We start from the raw sequence: 22,307 nt of genomic DNA, 5'->3' as shown, positions 1-22,307 counted from the left end.
GGACAATAGTTTAGAAAGAATGACACTGCTGGCTTAATAATATTCTTACAGTCTAAAGTACCATAAAGGGAAAAGAACAAGTGGAAAACACATTCTTACACTAATCATTACTCAAACTCCAGTGAGAAAAATCTGATAGTCAACACATTGCTCCTACACCTACTTCTGACTGCAAACTCATTTAAACAAAGAGCAAAACTCCAATTTGAAGTCTAGCAAGTCTACAAGAAGGACTAAACGGCAATTATTTATGACCTAATAGGTGTGAAACTTGTCTGTAAGGACTAATATTTTGAAAGCTAGCAAATATAATTTAAGAGTCATAGAGACTTCCAGCAAAGTCCTATGATTTCTCAGTATCTGCAGTAATATTTATTGAAGATTAGACTACGGTGAAGGTATGTTTGCCATTTTTCACAGACAGTGGGTGAAGTGCTCAAAGCTTCTAATACAAAAGAAACACCTTTACAGGAAAAAGATCAAATTTACAATTCATAATTCTGTACAGTTAACTTGATTCTAAAACAGCTGTATTTGCCAAAGTTCCTGGTATTTCTGAATAGATTTTAGAATTCTAAACAGTCATGTCAGAATGGATATTAATCATCCCTGCTGTCATCTGACAGCACATTTAAAAAGAAAAAATACACAAACTGTTTTCAAACAAAGCTGAGCTTCGATTCTTGAAATTTGCGGAGTGCTGTGCTGGCACATGGAATTACAAAGGATTTATTTACTATGTAAGTGACTAGAGATGTGGCTACACTGTGAATGCCAGTCAATTTCAAAGGCTTAAAAACAATTACACTGAGAAATCAGCTGAAAACAAGTAAGTTTAATAGACTTAATCTACGCTCCTAAAGTTTTGCCATTAACTTCCTGCTTCTCATTTCAAAAGCAATGATTGTCCTCTGACTAAATGCTGCTGAGATATGAAACTATCTCAAACTAACTAACTGCAAAGGGAGAACAATCTGCACCCCACTATAGTCTCTGTGAAGGTAACATCATTAAAGTAAACATTTTTACCAGAATTCTACAGAAAACTCGAAGTACAGGATACAAAGCAGACTAAGAGCCGTTCCTGGCACTAACAGAAAGTAGGCTGCTTATGTATCTCATCATTACAGAGAAACAAAACATACTGCTCAGCTGCGAGAAAAGAAAAATACTCTATTACAGTAACATTTCATGGGAAAAAAATACGTAATTCACAAATTGGGTATTCTTAACTGCGGACCCAGGCACTTTTTGTACTTATAACTGATTTCTAATAACTCTTTATCTCCTACACAACTGAGACACAGCATAATGTATGTACAAACATCCTTTAAATGTATAAATACTATATATAAACTACATAAGATTATAATCATAAATGGCTACAGTTTCCAGTTTATGGCACTCAGGCTAACAGAATATTACAAATGAGTATGAAAAATACTACAGTAATACAGTTTTACACTGGAAGAATGCCTTAATAATGATCTGTCATAAATACTGCTACAGAATAATTTTATTTTGTAATGTCACATAGAAAAGCTGTAAGCTTTAAAACCAAAAATATAAACCCAAAATGCATAGGTTGGATTCAATTAAGTGACTTTTTAAAATTTGGGCTCATTTGCAGATTAGGTAAAGGACAGTATTAGCAGAGGAAGTCTTTTCACACAGCATACATTATTTTTAAAGATCTGAAAGTGCTATATATTTTTAAATATACTCCAAATCACTGATAGGAAGGCATGGGACTTGCCACACACAAAAAATTCTAACATCTTACCCCACCAGTTCTGAAAAGATCATAAATTCAGCAAATTAACCAGAATGAGGTTGAGTCTTTTGCATATCACCACCACACAGGTAAACCTAGACATGCCCTGGCTCAGCTTCCATTTGCAGTTGACATTTAGTAAACTCTACTGATTTGACAAACAGGTAGCCTTTGCGTAGGAAAATCCACTAAAATGCTAATTGCAACAATAAAATCACTGTGAACAAGTTTTTATTTTCTTAGATCCCTTTTTCTCTACATCCATTCTCCAACAGAGGCCAACATTTTAAGTCAAGAACCTGCAATTTTGTTCTGCTATGTTCTGCCCAAGGATAATAATTCCGATAATAATTGCACTGCACACCAGCAGATGAGCTCTGGCATCTGAGAAAGTTATGATTCCATGTACTCTGTTCCCCACGTTTGCCAAAAGCTATCACCCCAAGAACAAAAGAAGGCAGCATGTGCCTGCACCTTTTTTTGCACAGTGCAGACACCGTAGCTGATGAATGAGGCTTTATGCTAAGAGTCTGGACTTTACAGTGAAACAGCTGCATCACAGGTATGCACTTTCTTACAGCTTTTGATGTGAAGGCAGCAAACTCTTGACAGAAAGTTGAGGGAGACAACCAGACAATGATTTTTTTCCATCAACGACAAGAACAATCAGAACTTGTCTGTAAAGATTCCTTAGAAATGGAAAAAAAAAAAAAAGCTTGAAACTGGCTAACAAGCCAAAAATAGGCTTTAGACTAGGTTTTTAATGGGCTAATGCAAGCATACTGTAATTGAAGAAACTGGGCATAATTTTATGATTCATTTGTCATTTCAAAGACATTCTAACACTAAATTAGAAGTCAGGTAATGTTGCTGTACAACGCCAACACTGAAGATGACCATTCATTTTAGAAAAAGTACATGCAAATACTCACATATTTGTTGCTTTATAGTAATGTTGTCTTTTAAAGCAAGATGGCTTTACTCAATTTCAGATAAGTATCATATGCACAACTGTTTCGTTTCTTGTGAAGTTTCTATGATTCATAATCAAAGAAAAGAGTGCAGGTTCATAAATGTACTATGATTAAATCACCTAAGAAGAATTCTACAAATTGAACAAATGGGACAGTTTTTCTATTAATTCCATGCACAAATAATGAACTTCACAACACATTTTTTGGCAGACTGTAGCTTTTACAAGCAACTTCACCACCAGTATAGAGACACCAAGACCTGATTTTAATAGCATACCTACATCAGCATTTTAGGTCAGATGTGGAATATGCTTTTGAAGCCAATTTCCCGAGCATCCTCACTGCTCTGGTTCACACTGTGCAGCCACTCCAGAATAGGCAACTGTATTTCTTTTGTATTAAGCTAACCTAGAAGATACGCTCCAGGAGTGCACCTAATGAATTCCAGCTAACATTCAGGCTACAGAACCAGGCCAGAACTTTATCAAAGATAAGCTTCTGAAATACATATAGAGGCTGGATGGCAGCTCCTCAGCATCACTTGTGGCGTGTCATACTAGTTGCTAATACAAACACCGATGCACATGCAACTGGGCCATGAGCTCAGGCAGCTGAGTCAAGTGAAAAATAGCTTGACAAAACCCCCTAACTTTTGGCTGAACAAGCTCCCTGAACCAGCTCTCACTGTCTGTTCAAATGAATGTCAATGCCAGCATAAGGCAGCTCCAGCTTCTAGTGGTTTAAGCTACCATGAAATCCATGCCAAGTCACAACTGAAATAGCCAAACGCTCTAGAAAAAGGAAAGTTCTGCTCTTCCCCTCCATCAGCAAACAGTTTTCCCGCCTCTTTCCTTGTGCCACCCATGACATTCATTCAACCCCACCATTTGCTGATACATAGTTGAAATCAACAAAAAACTGATTAATTTTCTGCATGCATAGCCCCTAATGCCAGCATACAACAGCACCAGACAGGCACTAGCATCTCTGCAAGGAGAAGCAGCAGCAGGAGCACATGGCTAGCAGAAAAACGAGCCACCTCATCAGTGGCAACTCACCATTAGATTGGTTCAGCTGCAGGGTGAAACCGCACCCTGAGAGCAAGTTAAAGACTCATGTAACCCTTGTGAAGTAGCTGGAGTTCTTATCCCAACACACCTGCTTTTATTCACTGTTTTATGCAAATCTTCTACCTTAATGCTAATTTCAAGGATGTGCACAAAAAGGCAGAAATATGGGTTAATAAAGGCTGGTGTTCTCACACACGCAGTTCAGGCTGTAACATCTTCGGTGTTGTGTATTTGTTCTGGTAACAAGGCTGTCCTTTTGTAGATGTGTACTCAGTGGACGTAGAGCTTTTTTCCCCCCCAGTGTTTCACTGCTTTCTGAGCATATGATTTGTATACAGCAACCATAACTGTTTCAGTCTTTTATATGTTTATCTATTCCCATTTAACAGGCAGCTGACAGTGTCCTTTAGAGGCAGAAATGAGAATGATTAGGAAAAACTAACTGCATATATTAACTTCTCCTGCTGCAAGATATATCTCACAAACATAACTCTTCACAGGGAAGTTTGCATGTACATCCAGCCTTTAAACAACATTGTGGAAAACAAAACAAGTTATGGGTCCAAAAATGCAACTGCACACATTTTCATTTCCAACAGAATCAATTCTGAATTATTCAAAGGTATCTACAAGATCTGTACTACTGGAGAGTAAAAACTTCAAGGTAGCTCCTCAGGACTACTTGGTCCCTGTGGGTTTGAAGAGCGGTAATTTTGTACTATGTTTTGCACACCTATGAAGGTAATTAGCATTCACGTGACAAGCACTACACTTGCATTCCAGGATTATATAAGAATTAGGTAACTGAATCAAGTTCTTTTCCCAGCAAGCATCAGGTATTTCAAATGAACAGGTAAGAACACAGTACAGTCAAAAGAAAATTCCACCTCCTTCACAGGGTTTCCTTATTTCTTAAGCTACAATATCTTGATGTTTCAGTTACATAGTCACAGCTCCCCAAGCATGAAATCCAACCTCCCTTTGAAGAACCCCCATACAATATATTCATGCCTGTGGCCTGTGTTAACCTGAGGTATAGCCATATTTAAAGAACATAAAAATAACTAGACAACTAGATTCTTTCCCTCACAAGTACAAGGTATTTAACAGGTGACCAGCAATTGCACAAGATATTCATAATGGGTCAAACTGCTAAGGGCATTTTGACTTTATTATTTACAGTCTCATTCCTCAGGCAATCTAATATCTTGCTTGCCATTTTAACTGCAAGGTTTGCCTTGAGATCACTACAATGATAAGCCAGGTCTGTTTCTTGAGTTAATTTATTTAGAACCCATGGAATGACGCCAGAGTAGTTTCTCTTCTTCAGATGCAATCTACTTTGCAAGAAAATATCTGACCTCCTCCACAACAGATAAAGATATAATCCATGGCCACTTGTATTCAAAATTCCAAGTGCTTCCAAGTCTTTCCAAAGTTCTTGCACTAAATCCTTGCATAAACCAAAACCTCTAGCACTAGCCTACTTTATCTATACACTGATCAAGACCAGTCTTACGGAAAATAGATTCTAAATACAACAAATATGTACACATTCACTTTCCTGGGGTGATTTTCCTGAAATTTTGGCCACACACAGAAAGAAGCAGTGGGTGGCCCTTGAGATACTTCACTCGTTAACACCGAGCATGAGACTCTCTTACCATTAAGGCCAGTCTAGCAAGTCATCAAATAAGAGACTACTAGTTTTACCAGTAAAAAGCATTTCTTATGCAGCCCTCTTCCACTTTTTTTTTTTCCATCTTGAACTCATTGTAACCAACCGAGTTGCTTTTAGGAACTTAAAACACATCAGCAGTAACCCTAGTTAAACATAAGCATTCTGCTGAAATCTGGTACTAAACTGCAGAACGCTGAAATTTGTGTATTATATCTCCGGCTACAGTGACTTTAATGCTTTGTTAAAAGGGCTGCTTATCTCACTAGGCTGAGGATGAAACTGCATAAAAGGCAGCAGGGCTTTTTAGATAAGTTTTACCCACAGCAGCTCAAAACGGTACATAAACTTTAAAGCACTGAACAATGACAGAGGAACTGCAGCAGCAGCAAATGATTACAAATAGCCGTTCATAAGAGCGGGTCACTGAGAATACTTCCCGCAAATAATTACACAAGGCACATCGCAGCTGACTTTCCCTTTTCTATGTGGGTAGCTCTGCAATACTGCTACACCTTAAAAACGTAACCTGGCCAAGGAATTAAGCGCTAAAACTGTGCACGTACATATTGCAAGTGCGGGCCCGTGTCATTCTTTACGCTGCATTTTTCGCTGTTAGAAATGTTTTGATGACTACAGGTAAGTTAATACCTGCTGGGAACCGATGTCCAAAAAAGACTGCCTGGCTTAGGTAAGCGGATCAGCATCGGCAGCGCCCAGCGAGCCGAACGCAGATCTCCTTCCGTGTTGCTCTCCAGCAGCAGACTGCGGGATGAATCTCCCCCGCACCCCCAAAACGCTTTGGGGGTCTCACGCTTTGGATGGCCTCTGCCGACACGACACCAAAAAGCCACTTTCCCACCAGCTGCCGGACACTCCAGCGGAGGTCACGGCCACCCCGCTCCCCGCCCCGCAGCCAGAGGCCCCAGAGCACCAAGCGGGGCCCCGCCACAGGCAGCTCCGCGCGGCAGCGCTGCGCCCCCCGCCCCTCCCTCTCCCCGGCGCGGCTCAGCCTCCCCCCTGCCCGGGCTGCGGCTGCCGGCTCCGGGCCGGACAATAGCTCCGCAGTCCCCGGCGGGTCCCGCTCCGGCCTCCCCGCCCTGGCCCGCCACCGCCGGCGGGACGACCCCCGCCAGGGGGCTGCCGGGCGGGCAAGGGGCCGAGGGCCGGGCCGAGCACGGCGGCGGGAGGCGCGGCAGCACCGGCCGGGGCCGTCTCCCCGCGGGCAGTAACGGCGGGGCGGTGCCCGGGCCCGCCGCCCCCCGGGGCCCGCACGGCTACCTGCATGACCACGTCGTTAGGCAGCTGCGCGGCGCGGAAGAGCTCCAGGACCCGCCCGTTGGACGCCACCTTCTTGGTGCTCTCGGTGTCGCAGTAGGAGAAGAGGTCGCAGTAGTAGCGCTGCTCCGCCTCGCTCAGCGTCAGGCCCTCCATCTTACACGCCGGCTCCGCGCGGCGCTGCCGCCGCCGCCGCCGCCCCGCATGCAAGGGCGGCGGCCCGGCCGGCGGGGGAGCAGCGGAGAGCGCGTGGGGCTGCCTCGCGCCGCCCGGAACGCCGCGGCGCGGGGGACGGGACCGGGCGGGACGGGACGCGACGCCGCCGGCCGCCGCGCGCCCTAGCCAACCGCCGCGCGCGAGCGGCCGCTCACACCTTCCCCCCACCAACCGCCCTCCCGCCCACACGGTGGCGCGCCTGCGCGCCTGCCCCGCGCCTGCGCCCCGCGCCCGGCCAGCGCGCGGCCCAGAAAGGGAGGCGGGGCAACGCCGCGCGCCGCCGGGCCCGCCGCGCCGCGGGGAGCCGGCCCACTCCGCGCGAGAGGCGGCGGAAGCGCCAGGCCCGGGGGGCGGGGCCAGCGGGGAAGAGGGCCAGCAGCGCTCCCCGCCGCGCCGCGCCGCCCCGCCCCGTCCCCTCCCCGCGCCGCGGTGCCGACACCGGCGGCGGCGCCCCCGGGCGGGGCTGAGCCGGACTGGCGGCGGCCCGGGCGCACCGCCCGCTTCCCGGGGCCCGGATGTGCGGGGAGGCCGTGCGCAGCAGCGCCCCCTCTGGGCGTGGCGTGGCGGTGCGGGGAGGCGCGTTGGGCTGCGGTGGCCCCGCGCTGGGAGCTTCCTCAGGGAAGCCCTTGGGCTCTCTCTGGGGCGTTTGTGTTTTATGTCTAAAAGTAATCCGAACATCTGAAAATTAAAATCCGAAATTTTAATTGAGTTGTTATTTTATTATTTCCATTTTTGCAGCGGGACCACTCTTTTGCATTAACGGGGACCACTTGGCTGTAAGTTTGTCCCAGACACGCCGATTAGTACGGGGAGGAGGTTGCGTAGCGCGGGGCTGCTCCCACCTACCCAAGTGCCAGGCAGTTCTGAAGTAGGTGTAACACGTGTGCATGTCACCAGAGCCGCCGTGCCACGTGCAGCGGCGAGACCCCGCACAGTGCCACCGCCGTGCCACTGCTGTGCCACCGCCGTGCCACCGCTCGGAGGCCGCTCCGGCGGCGCCGCTGGGACCCAGGCTGCCAAGTCTCATTTCCAGCTCCCATTCCATAAAGCTGCCTTTCTCGCTTTGTGCTAGCTCAAAGACTGAGCAGAAAGAGTAAGAAGATGACATGTAGAAAATTAATTTCTAATTCCCAAGATATACCTGTGGGAGAAGCACCTCTGCCTCGGAAAGCCCCGTACAGTTCGTGTGTTTGGCTGTGGGATCCCTGCCCCCCCCGCCCACCCCCCACCCGGCAAACTTCCAGGCGGAGGAGGGATGTGCTGTCCAGAACATTACCTGTTCCCATCAGGCCAGACTTAGCATCTTACTGAAATTTAAAAAAAAAATCTTTTTCAGTGCGTTCTCAATGAGGATTTGGTTTATTTGGCTGGAGAATATGCTGTTTGCTATGGGATGAACTGAGGAAACAGTATTGCTGCATGCTTCAAAGGTGTATTAACTTACGTGTATTTGCATTTTTCAGTGCAACTGACCCAAACAATGAAACCGTATTTCTATTTTTACTTCTTTTGGTTTGGAAAGATCAGTAACACTGCATTTCCCAGGGCTAATATAAGATACACAAAGAAGTTTTAGGGCAAAATACCCACCAACATGTGTCATTAGTGAAACACTTTTGATGTAGTAGATTCAGCCTTTGGTACATAAAAAACTTGATTTATCTCTCTTGAATTTCGATTTAAACAGAACAAGAAGGGGAACTTTTCTTGGCTTTTTAGGTATTGTACCTTATATATTCCATCTTTTTAATATATCCTCTTAGCATTTAAAGCTCTGAATAGCTGAGTTAAGCTACTCTCCAGATGGTGTCTAATTTTACTGTATTTTCTTTTTCATGAAGCAACTACTAGATGACATATATTGATTTCAAAGCAGTCATCCTTTAAAAAGATCAAAGTCAGAGAAAATCATAATTGTCATAAGAAGACCAAGTCTAATGACCCAGGTGGAAGGAAGTGCAAGGTTATTTTGCTGCCCATAACAACTCATAGAATCTGAGCCAAATTATACATCAATAAAACATATTTTTTTTAGAAAATGAATACTTTTACAACTTGATATGTGACCAGAAGTATGTATGTCCATTACTGCTGGGGAAAAATAAAAATGTTTTATTCATTTAAGGGAAATTCCTGTTAAAACACTGCTCAGGTTCCAGTATCTTCTATCAGCTGTGAAATTACTATTGATTTCTAAAAACTGGTTGTTACACATGCTGAGACTAATTTCTACAAATAAACAAGGCTCATATACATATGCAGGGTCTACATCAAGTGTCGTGGGAGTGCCATGTCTAGGGTCTGCCTGCTTTTGATGGGCCTCTGAATCTCCCAGTTCTTTTTACAGTTGGTGGGTCTCATGTACTACCTTGTTTGCATGAAAGTAAGTTTTATGCTCAGATTTTACTTTTTTTATTATTCAAACACCTTCAAATAGCTTTCAACCTTATAAAGTATGTATTTGGGTCCACTTTCCATCTTGCACCTCGTTCCCCAAGTTTAGAAAAATGGCCCTGCGGTTATTTGTCATTGCCTTTCTAAATTCTTCGGCATACATAATGCTGTGGAGCAGGTTTTACAATCTCTGTCAATATACTTTACTTGCAGCTCATCAGGAGTTACAGGAACTTGGTCTATCCTGAGTCTTTAGTAGAAAGGCAAGTAGATTAAGCCTAGGAACAAATGGGAGATGTTTAAAACAACCTGCTCTCTGAAACTTTAGAGCTGTTTTATTGTTACTGCCTGATCTTTTCAAAAAAGAAGATAGCTTTGGAGGTAGGGTACTTTATTCCCAGATAGAAGAATGTTTTGAGAATGGTGTTAACACAAATAAAAGAAGTCCCTGATCTGCTTTTCTAACAGTATCCTTATTTCCTTTGTACAGAAGCTACATCTTAATGCAAATATAGCCACTTTACAGATCTTTGTACCCATAATTTAGGAAATTTTTGTATGTATGCTCTGTGTGTTACAACCTCTTTCCAACATTGGTGTTTACATTCTTGCCATTTGCAAGAACATCAGTTTTGTCACATGTTCGGGTTTCACCTGCTGCTGATTTTGCCTTCTACAAAATGGCACCCACATTTCAAAGAACCTACTCTCTCTTCTACCAGTCCTTCTGGGTTTGTTTCTCTGTCAAAAGGGTGCCCCACATTTAAGGCAATGAGATCTTCCATGGTGGATGGAAAAGTCCTTTCCACAAAGAGCCACGTAGCAGACAGTAACAACAAAGAAGGTATCTTTTTTCCTTCTGTAGGAAGAGCACCTTTGCAAGCAGCGCTCAGCAAGCAAATGGTGAATCTAAAACAATGTTGTTATTCATGACAATGTGGTCATTCTGGTCCTTCCTGCACCCCTGTGCAGACACATCCTGTAAGGGAAAATAATAACTTCTTTCTCAGCAGCCTCCCTAGTGTGTTGTGTCACCACTGAAATATGTATGGGTCCTGGCTGGAGACATCTACTACCTGTGGAGTATTTAATAATATTTCTCTGTGCAGATTCCCTCAGTGGAAAATGAGTAATACCTTTTCTGTATCATTCACAATTGTGACTACTTGGTTTTCCCTAGTCTCTCCTTTAGAGCTTTTAATTTGCATAAACTATCATGGTCCTTGTAAAAGTTGCACATATTTTAAAATTTGCCCCCTTCTCTCTTTTACCCAAATACATCAACTGAAAGGAGTAAGCAGTCAAATGAAAGCCTCTAAAGGAAAACTTTTTCAATTAAAACAGTCAAAGTGGAGGGTACTGGAAAGGAGAAACCTTTACTCCTCCATGATTTTAGCAGATTTCTGTATGAGATTTCATCTCTGCATCTCAAAAGGTGGGGGGCACCTACTCTCACCCCAGCACAACTATATGTGTCTGGTAGGTTCCAGAGCAGAATTTCTTTAGAGAATGGATTGAAGGGAGAGTGACTTTTCATATTTATCTTAGCATCCCAAAAGCCTGAGCAGCTGGTCAAATCACAGCTCTTTTTAGATTTTAAAACTATACTTTTTCTTCCAAAAGGAGAGGATGTCTCCTGCTTGCATGATACTATCAAATAAATCTCTTCCTATAGAAATTAAAACTCCTTTTAAAGACATTTAACTATAAATCCATCTGGTCTGGCTGCTGTATTTATTTACAGATTATTCATGACAGTCTCTACTTCCTCTTTTATAAATATAATCTCTGTAATTTTGTAGATTCAGGAGGGGAAAGATAGTTTAACTTTTCTTTGTAGTTTTTGGCACTAATATATGTAATTCATAATAAAATTGTTTATATATTGATAACAGCTGCCTTGAAGTATGAGGAGATTATATTCAAATTACTTTTTCTTAATGATTTGATTTGGGTTACCTTTGTAGTCTCTCAATACCTCTCTTTGTTTTGAAGCCCAAAAGTTTACATTATTGAATCCCCAGGTAGTCTGAAAACAGTCTCATACCTCCTTCACTACCTTTATTTACTTAGCTCCCGTCTCCCTGGATTCTTGGGCAGTTCTCATTCTTCTAGTACTTTTTACTCTTTCCTCTTACTCCCTGAATGTGGAAGTGCACTGTAGCTTGCTGATGGAAGAGGATGTTATCCCTTCCTAATGGATCGTTATTTCACTGAATAGTGATTTCCACCTGGGAGGGTTGTTAATGGCTACTTCAGGGAACTTCTGGCACGTTACTGAATTTGTCAGAACTTGGTTACGAGGTGGGAAGAAGTGCTGAAAGCAAAATTTCACATTTCTCTTTCCTGTATTGCACACATACTCATCCCTCCTTCCTTTTCCTGTTCTCTGCTTTTACCTGTATATGTAAATGTATCTTTCCTTTTCCATGTCATGTTTCTTTTTTCCTTAACAATTTTCAGTTATTATCAGTTACTCAAGGATTATAATTTCCCCTTTGAACCTTTCTTTCTATGTATTTCTTCCTCACACTAGCAATACAATCCTCCACAATATTGATAGTCTCGGGATTTGTACTCCAACTTGCCTTTTCCTTGTGCTTTGGTACCTTCTCTGTTCTGGATTCACCAGTTTGTTATTTCACAGTGTGATTCAGCCTTTTGGTCATAACTTGACAGCCTGTTCTTTTAGCTGTTTTCCATTAAGACCAGTTTCCCAAGGATTTTAATCCCTTTCTTTTTGTCCATAGTGATATGAGCTGCTCTTGATATGTTAAGATAAATAAAATGTAAAACTCCCTCTGTGTCTTATATTTGTTTAAGATAGCAATAATCTAGTTTATGTCTTTTTCTTAAAGTTCTTTAGATCAAAAACACCCCAGTGTGCTTTCAAATCTGCTTCTTTTGTTGAAAACAACACTGTTATGACATTTCTCTGATGTTTGAGTCCGGTATAGGAGGGATATTAAGAATGCTATATGCTCCATCTGTGGTGGCTGTAGGAGTCTTAATAATTAAACGTCTCTCTACATATGGCTTTGATTTAATATGTTCTACAGACTCTCACTTCTTCATGTCTAATTTTTATGTTAATTTTTTCTATCCCCTATCTTATCTTTTTTTTTTTTTCTTCCAAACATCTTGGCTTGTTTTGAAGATTACCAGTTACATCTCTTTACCCACATTTATTGTCAGGGATTAGCAGGGGAAGCTGAGAGCAGAGCATGATGACAAGACAGGCAGTAGCCATCTTTGCCAACAAAAGCCCCATCCCAAATCCAGGCAGGGCACTGGGCAGGGCTGGGAGGTCTGGACCAGCGGCCCATGACCAGGCACAGGCAGTGCTGCAATGCAGTGGGGCTGTAGCTCTGGCCAGACCCCACGGCAGAGCCTCAGATTAAGACAGTTCCCATGGGGTGAGGTCAGGCCTGGCTCTGACTGCCCCTCTGGCAGCCAGCTCACAGCTGGTCCTGACCCCCACAGCCAAATGCTCACTTACCTTTGGGTTATTGACCTCACCTTCATGTCCCCAACTTACATATATTGTAAAAGCTAGAATAATTCCATTATGTTGAGAAGTATAATTCTGCATTTACATTGGTGCACTTGGGAGCAGAAGCTGATCTTGAAATACGGTCGCATTTTCATTGTAATACCATTCCTATTCACAGAAACCCCATTTTTTGAGTTCAACAGTAAGATATATACAACATACACAGAACTGAAACTTCTGTTTGCAGTAAGAGAATCAAGATGTCAGAGAAGAAAGATGTAGTTTTCCTGTTAGTGTATAAATAATTCCTGAAGCAAAGCTCTTAACATCATAACTTCCTGCTAAACTTGACTCAGCAAATGCTAATGACAGTCCTGTAATGTAAAATCAATAAATGTTATTTGAACTAAATCTATTATTTGAGCAGAGTGAAAATATACTTAATTAACACACATTCAAATGTTCTAAAGAAATTACATTATTTTTGAAACATCATGTTCTGTTGGGGCTACGCCTATATAGTGCTACGGCTCTCTGAATTTAACTGGAATCATTGCCAAGTACTTTATTTCTCCCTGTTCCTTCTAGAAAAAGGTTCAGATCTTAACAGTTCTTTAAATGAATCATAAAATGAACATACTAGAAACGGGCAGGGTGGAATGAATATATGTGCATAAATACAGAAGCACATTTGCAACTTTTGTTGTCCATGCATTTTTTCATGTAAACCGTTTACTTGTGCGTGCCCTCATGTGTGCTTTCTACCAAAGTCCTTTGCCAGGACTTGTGTTCGTGACAGAGAAGAGAGAATACTCTTGAGTGCATGAAGTATGTAACTCTTACTGGAGGGTGAAATAGAAGGTGAAGTAGCTCTTTGCATCATTAGTCTTCCCATGTGCCTTTTCTTACAGGCTAAGAGCAGTTTGGCTCTCTTACAGAGAAAATAATTTCATTAGCAAGGGATTAGAATGCATAGTTGTCCCTCTGATGGAAAAGTTGTGTCCTGAATTGGTATCTCTTCTGTATTCCCCAACAGATCAAACAATGGTTGTGATAAATGGCACTGCTGATTCTTTGCAGGAGAAATCCAAGCACTGTTGTCACCTGGCTAAGGTGGCAGCCTTTATCACCTAGCTTGAATGGGTGCTAGAAAGTATCTCATCCTCCTCTTCCTCTCTTGTCCCAGAGAGACATGTACTGGTAGGTTTGTTTATGGCCAGCTTTGGGAAATATCTGGGTAATGCTTGTTTTCATAGGTGTATAGGTGTCTTATAAATGGCTGAGAGACAGAGAGGACAAGCTCTGGGCGTGATCCCCGCAAGTCCTTTGCGGAGGATCTTGTACAGGCAGAAGCAATAGCACCGGACAGCAAAGCAGGGCTTGCTGGGGGCATACAGTGGGCTCATGCTTGCTTCCCCAGATCTCCAGTTGCAGCTGATTGCTGAGTGAGAGCAGGAACTTCTTGTACCACTTCCTGGTTCATTCCAATGAGAATTGTTCCAACCCTGGCAAAAAGCCTGGGGTGAGAGTAGCCAAGAGCGGGCCAAACGTACTCCATAATTCAACCCTTTCTCTTGTTTATATTTGATCATCACACTTCAGTCACTTAGATGACTGAAGACTTAGGAATAACAGTCGAGAAAAAGAAACCCAAAAATAGTTTCTTGAGATTTTTTTGGGCAGGTTATTTATTCGTATAGTTTGATTTTATTATCTTGGAAGAGAGAGAACACCTTGAATGAAAAGCTGATATATGAAAGAAAACCAGATGCAGGAGCTACCTTTGACATACGTTTTTATCAATAAAGGTTTTCCTGATATTGTCTGTGTACTACAAGAGCCACTTATATATTATTAGATATGCAAATACACTAAACAGACATGATGCACTCAAAGTGGCAGACCCTTATTTTTTTTGAATGAGGCATAATGAAAAAGGAGGCAGGAAACTGTAAGAACAATAGGTCTGCTCCCATTTTCCTCTCCTCTTTATACAGAGACTTTGAAGGAAGTGAAACGGCTCTGTTTCCTCACATCTGACTTGTGAGAAAAATAGCCTGTGCAGTCAGTTTTTAGCTTGGGAACACACATGAATTCTATTTCCCAGTAAAGAAATACAGGTAAAGGATGTGTACTCCTTAGAAAGTAAGTGAATGGAAAAATGCCTGCATTTCTTCCAGTATGAGATAATAGTCTTTCCACCTTCTGTTTGCCTCTGTGATGGAAATATTCGGATCTTTAGCAACCAATTAATTGACATACAAAGTATTTATTGATGACTATTTGCTATTTTGAGGAGCTGTTAATACTGAGGATAATTTGTGTGCTTGCTTAGAGAATCTTTGTTTAATTGATAAAATGGGGTCAACAATACAGTCTTGGTACTTTAGTTTGTACATGTCTCAGCCTACAGCTGTGATCAAAGAAATACTAATTATTCCATGTGTCTTCAGCTATCTAAAAGTTGCCATCTCTGACCTTCTTATTGAAGCTTGACCTACTGATCAGCTGCCTCTGTTTTAGACTGTTTGTCAAGTTTCCCTGCACCTAGAGGACTTCTGTCAACGGCCTTCTTATGGCTCCAGCTACGTGACTCTCTAAAATAATGGAATGCCTTTTGGAAGGTGAAGTATTTATCTCTTTTCTTTACTAAGAGGGATAACTATGTATACATGCAGAGAGTTAGTCAAATAATTAACTTAAAATACACACCTTACTTTCAGGTAGCTAAAGTCTGGTGAGATGAATACTGATGTAAGGTGTACGCACAGGTAATACAATTATAAAAGCCTGACTGAAAATTAGGGATCTTTCAACTCCTACCCAAAATCTTAGCCGCTGCACTTTACCCAATGATTTCTTAAATGTCTGCTGACTTTTCAGGGAGATTGTTAATTGTCTGCTACACAGTTCACAGCAGTCCTACTGTGCTAGCATCTGCAAATAAACAGTTTTCCACGACTGATGTACATCCTAGTGCAACACCAGCCACTTTAAACAGTGTGTATCATGGTCAGTCTTTCTTCTGACGACAGCACTGGGAATATGCCAGCTGAGGTTGAGGCAAGTTTTCTGAAGGATTAAAGCACGAAAGGTCACAACCCACCCTTTTAAGAAAAAACAAGAGGTTAGACTCTCACTACATTTTTGCATCAGATCTCTTTTCTCCTTTGCTTCCATTGGCAAGCAAAATAATTCAATAGGAGGAAAGAGAGAAAGTTGGCTGTCTGGAGTGTTCGGCTTTGCATGCATCCCTAGCACTAGACAGAACTGATCCACTGATTGACCTACTGATCAGCTGCCTCTGTTTTAGACTGTCAAGTTTCCCTGCACCCAGTGGACTTCTGTCAACTGCCCTCTTCTGGCTCCAGCTACATGACTCTCTAAAATAACTGAGAATAAATTCCTGTTGCATTTTTGATTTCCATTTTAAGACCCCACCTCTCCTGAATCTACTCCTGAGGAAGACGGCTATATTTCCTCTGTACCTTATCCCAAGTACTGTACCTGTGCCCACATGTGCCTTTTCCCTCTGACAGACAGGCATACCTTGTTTATGTGGCTGGGAAGTTCCTCATCCTACACTGAGTTTGCTTAGTCTATGAGGCAGCTGATTATCTAAAAAAAATTGTAATACTACTCCCATTTCTGTTTCCTGTTAGCACTGTAATTACAGTTATGATTTTTAGAGCAGAAATACTTATATAAATTCAGAAATCATCAGCCCCACACCCAGCACATTGTTTCTGCCAGATTCTTAGACCATCAGAAGCATGCTTTCATGTCATCTAATACTATTTTATAAGCTTCCATTCAATTTAAAATGGACATGAACTTTTAAAATGGAGTAAAATGCTGTTTCCTGATAGCAGAAGGAAGTTGAAGCTGGTCTAAACTTACATAAGGAAGACTTGGACTCAGAGGAAGTGCATTGGGAAGTTTCTGTAGGAGTTTACAAAGAAAGCACTTGTCTGTGTGCAAGACAGCTTTTGTGCTTCCTTCAGTAAACATGAGAGACATGAGGTTCATTTGTGCTATTCGTGTGACAAAGAGCAAAAAATATTTGCTTCAAAATATGATGTCACAATGCTTGAGAAGCAAATATTATTTATATACATGTAACACAATTACACAGAATAACAATTAACCAAACAAGAATATGGTTATACTTAATTTTCTTAACTATGTCTTTAAATCTCAGCTTCTCCAGCACATCAGAAATGCTTGACCAAAATTTCCTTGAGGAAAAATAAAAAAAAGGTAAGACTTATCCCAAGAAGTTTGGGATTCACACTTACAATTAACTTTGCAGATGAAAAATGCATAAAAATTCATAAAACCTGGGTGTCAGATGAAGGAGAAAACTGGCACATCATTTGTAATCAAACCATGTGGTGTGTTTAAAAGCCTAAATTAATCTGTTGTTCTCGTAGTTCTTCCCTGGTAGATATTTGTCTACTTTTTGAAATCAGCATACAGTTTGACCTTCTAAACTGTGACAGAAATTCCTCCTAGGCTATTGGGTCAATAGGTGAGACCATTAGCAGCGCTTTATGGGAAGCTGTGTTGGAGTCTGTTGTTCTGTGTTGCAGCTTCAAACAACATGAAATCAAATGATTTAGGATCAAAAGACTTGTAGCTGCAGTGCCAGTGAAATTAATAAAGTTTGTTCAGTTATGAATTTGAACCTCATTTGGATTTCAGAGCTGGCGTTGCATCCTGAAACCAGAAAAGAATTCTTAGAAGGCAGTTTATATATACATTTGATCCTAAAAATACACTTCCCCATATGCAGGGACCAACAAAGTGCTCATGAACTTGACTTCAAAATATAGTATCAATTCAGTGTAATTGCAAAGATTACCAGATTCAAATGATCCAGTGTGCTCCTTAAGCCCAGTTTTTGAGCTAGGGATCTGGAAAGTAGACTGAAAATTACAGGTTTATCCCTAAAAATGCTTCTAAAGAGGATTATTGCATTAAATTATTATTAGCCGTCGTTAATACAGTGATAAAGAAAGTTTTCTTACGTTTTTTTAGCCAACTATAAACTTCTGTGAACCATACTTGCATGGCCAGCAGGAGGTCTTGACATTTCACTTAAAAAAAAAAAAAAAAAAAAAGTAATGTAATGATTTTTGCCATGACAAGATTTTGTATGTTAAGTAAATACATTCTGACAAATGTTAATCCACAGTTCCATTTCAATAAGATCTCCTTCAGGAAAAAATTTTATGTACTTCTGTCATGAGTCATTATAAATGCCTGAGCTTTAGGAAGGAAATTTATATGAAACTAATAAATAAAGATATTACACCTAGAGCTGTATTTGATGTGGATGTGAATAGTAATTCTATATTAATGTAACTGTCATCTCTGCTACCATTATTTGACATCTTTATGCAAAGCCAGTATTTTTGGTTTTCTGAAAAAGTCCCCAAAATGTCAATATGTGTATGTATATGTGTAGAGGGAAAGAGAGAAGGGGAGGTGATTTTTTTTCATGATGCATACTAAACAAGAGGACAGAGGGACTAGATGATTCAGCCGTTACCATGATGTCTGGAGATCAGGAGATGTACTGCTGTTTCCTTGGTACAAGAGATTTTTTTATACCCGGAATCTGAGACAGTAATTAGTCTTCATGTTCCTCTCTCTTAAATATTCAGCTGTTATAGCAAAGAACACTGTAAAACACATTAAATACCATCAGCTATTTATATATTTCTTCTTTTTGTAAACTGCAGAGGTTTACTCTTGGTTTAGGTGGAAGGCAAGTAATTTTGGTGATTTACATCAAGATTTTAAGTACTCATCCTCTTCTCTAGTCAACTGTAGTAAAGACTTGCGTGCTTAATTTAGGAAGAAGCAGCATTACATTGTTTGAGGCACCTAGTGGATGATGACAAGAAGGGTATGATGCCCTGAGGCCATTGCTGAAATGAGTCGTCTCTCCTGGATAGACACAGGTGAGTAACAGCATAAGTCAATCATTCCATTTACCTCAATGGAATTGCTCATTCATGTGCCAAGACTGTCAGCAGTCACTGTGTTTGCAGTCTCTCTTGTTGTAAGGCTGGCCCATCATGTTTGCTTTTACGTTAAAAGAAACACTTATGTTTTACCAAATTGATTTTTCAACTCACTGAGAGAGAAAAAAAGAGAACGTGGGGGTTTTGTTGTTCTGTTTTGGTTTTGGTTTGGGCTTTTTTTGTCATTATGGGAAAAGTAAAGCTAAGAGCCCATACAATTAATATTTTAAAACATGTCTTTACAGGAAAATTCTTGGAAAGTTTTCCAAAACTTCACTATGCTTTTCATTTTGGTAAAATGATTTTCTCCCTTGAAACAACTGCTGACTTAAAACAGAGCGAGCAGCCAAGTAAGACTAACGATTGGACCAAAAATGATGGAGATGCTTTGGATATGGAGTTCGCAAGAGGATAGAGTGCTATTTTCCTGGTTGGTTGGTTTGTCTCAAACAATGCATTTGTTCTGACTATCTGTAACATCCATGCTCTGAATATTGCTTACTCCCCTTTTTCAGATTTCTATAATGGCATTGACTTGCTGCAGTTTTTAATTTCTCATTGCAGCCAAGGACCCCATCTTGTTCTAGGGAAAGATATCTTATTTTTTCTGTGGTGTTACAAAGTCCACAGGAACAAGGAATGTAGTAGATCCTCTACTACCTGAAATCTTTAAATATGTGAAGACATATTTTTTAAAGACCTGTTTTAGCCTGGGCTGAAGTGGCTTTACAACTTTTTGTTGAGACATAACCTTACAATGGGTTGCATAATACGGCACACCCATGGTGAAAAGTGACGGCACAGATTTGTGGTGGGGTTGGGCTAAAACAAGACACATACACACATATCTGGTTGAACCACAGCACTGTAGTTTCTGTCCAGCTTTGGAGACAGTGAGGACAGTCTTTGGCACTTTGTGCAGGTGTAAGCTTCTGGTGTTAAAGCAAAGGGATGGGACACAGGCACGTATGGCAGGAACTCATGTCTCTACTAAATCAACAAGTCAAGAATGTGTTGAAAGAACAAAGACCTGGACTATGTAAGAAGGCAGATTAAGATGACCTCTTCCAGCAGTGAAATCTGCAAATCACAGTGGCAGTTCTAATGGTTTTTAGCTGAGGTAGATTCAACAGAAAACTGTGTGTATGCACATGAAGTGCATATGTCTCCCTATTCACAAGCACACGTAATGCAACAAAAATTCAGAACAGCACTGACAAAACAAGAGCAGCACAAGTTACCAAGATACACTAGCAAAGTGAGAGTATTTAGTTAATATATGCTGGAAAACGGAAAAAATGGCCATTACCTGGCAAATGACCTTGTAACTTTCTCCAGCATTTTTCAGGCTTGGCCTGTGCTGCTACACACCTGTCTCTGGAGAAACCGGTTATAACAGATATTTTTACAGCATGTTTACTGTAAACATTAAATACTTTTACAAAACTAATTTATCATGGGGTAGGGAGACAGGTTCCATTCAGAATCCATAAACAGCTGAAAGGTAGGATGAGACAAAGAGGTAGAGCTGATGGTCAACTTACACGAGGGAAAGAGGTTACTAGTGGGTTCTTAGTACCATCTCTGTTTGGACCTGTGTTGTTCAAAGCTGTTGTTGATGACATGGGAAAAGAGGTGACAAAGATTGTGTCACCTTATTTCAAATCACATAGTAAACCAGCCAATGATACTGAAAAATATTTGGGAAAAATAATCCTAATTACCTGTAACAGAACAATTAATTACTAGCACTTTGGAAACAGTTTCTGAAAGCACTGTAGATAGTGCTCAGCAGTATTCAAAAAGGCTACTAAAAAGTTGGAATTGAGTGAGAACAAAACAAAAAACATCATTATGTCTTTGTGTATACTGTACCCACGTGCTGAGTAATGCTGATGGTTCTACTAATTCATCCCAGAAGAGAACATGGGATTACGGGATAAATTATAAAGAACAACAGGAAGGATCAGCAACATGGAAAGGCATTCATTTTACATGAGATTAAATAAAACTAGGCCTTTTCAGCCTGAAAATAAGCTAAGTGATAGGGGAGCTACAGGCATGGATGTAATGGAGAAAGGAGAAAATGGAGTAATTACTTGCTGCCATACAAGTGCCAGGAATGAGGAGAGAAACCAGGGCATCAACTGATAGTTTTCATTGGTTGTACTGTTTTCCAAATGCCTGCTCTTGGTCACTGCTGGAGGCAAAATGCTGGGATAATTGTTTGAGCAGATCCAGTATGTCTACTGTGGTGTTCTCAAACTGTTTTTAAAATCTTACACTACATTATTCCTCTGTTTGGCTGCCTTCATGTAAAACTGTGCGTCTAGGGGGACAGTAACAGTACAGTGAGATGCCAAGGAAGGTCAAATTAGAATAGTGTGTTTTAAGGCAGAATCTCATGACTTTTGGGGAGCACTCTTAGTAAATGCAGCTAAAATGATTAATGAATTATGAATCTGATGATGACTCTAGCCAGTGATATGAAATATGTGTGTCCATGTCTATCCCATGAACTTGTAAAGGACAATTTTGCGCTTCTTTTTTTTAAAAAAAAAAAAAAAAGTATCATTTTGTGGAACCAGAATGACCGAAAATCACCATCTCCATAGTTCTCACTTTCCCTGCCTGCTGCTGCTGCCTCTGTAAGGACATAATCAGTCACTTAGTCCTGATGCTCCCCAGCTCATTTTCACCCTTTGGCAGCATCACTGTTCCCTTGTCACAGTAAAAGATGGGTTTGATGACTTATTTACCTAGAATTATTTTACATTACATGATGGGAAGGGCCATAGAAGAAATAGTTTCAATAATCTCCTGATGTTTTCCTGGGGACCAATACTTGGGTACATCACACTTCATTTTCAAAAGACATCATTTATTTTAAAAAATTGTACTTCCTCAAAAAAAATGTTAAAAGAAAGTAAGGAATTAAAGATTTTTGTTCACCTTTCTCAGATGGATAATTGATCTACTGCTTATAAATTAGGGGCTATGATTCAAAACAGAAAATAATTTCTAACATATTTCATCATAATAATATCTTTGGTCTAAAAAGTCCTAAGCTATTACTTCATCAAACATAAATTATCCATAATAATAGTCACATTATGCAAAGGTCTACAGTATTTGTGCAAATGTAATGGTGTTCTGATGATTAAGAAATCTAGATTATGTGCATGATACAACTGAAAGCACGTTAATAACAATAAAACCAGAAGATAAGCACTTTTATTCTACACTGCTAAATAACTGGAATATTTGCCATATTTGCTAACATACTAATTAGATTCTCTTTTAAAAAGTTTATCTCAGATTCTCCTTTAAAATCTATCCTTTTTACGATAGTATTTAGCATTGTGTTGGCCAACAAGATGAAGATCCTAGGAAAAGCA

At 40.9% G+C, this 22,307-nt stretch overlaps 1 protein-coding gene across 10 annotated transcripts in view; it reads right to left on the bottom strand.

Annotated features, from left to right (window-relative positions):
- REPS1 (RALBP1 associated Eps domain containing 1) overlaps positions 1-7,175 on the bottom strand; it is a 70,008-nt gene extending 62,833 nt beyond the window's left edge. For 8 of the 10 annotated variants that reach the window (XM_055713054.1, XM_055713055.1, XM_055713056.1 and 5 more), the window contains exon 1: positions 6,778-7,174. In XM_055713054.1, coding sequence (XP_055569029.1) covers positions 6,778-6,930 — 153 coding nt within the window. In that variant the 5' untranslated portion in view covers positions 6,931-7,174. Of the gene's footprint in view, positions 1-6,777 lie in introns of all 10 variants that reach the window. The other 2 variants (XM_055713064.1, XM_055713063.1) reach the window with 2 other exon arrangements.
- Between the last annotated feature and the right edge of the window lie 15,132 nt (positions 7,176-22,307).

This window comes from Falco cherrug, chromosome 6 (genome assembly GCF_023634085.1).
Source record: "Falco cherrug isolate bFalChe1 chromosome 6, bFalChe1.pri, whole genome shotgun sequence".
Classification (NCBI taxonomy): Eukaryota; Metazoa; Chordata; class Aves; order Falconiformes; family Falconidae; genus Falco; species Falco cherrug.
The sequence above is the reverse complement of the archived record's forward strand: the minus strand, read 5'-3'. Positions and strand labels throughout refer to the sequence as shown.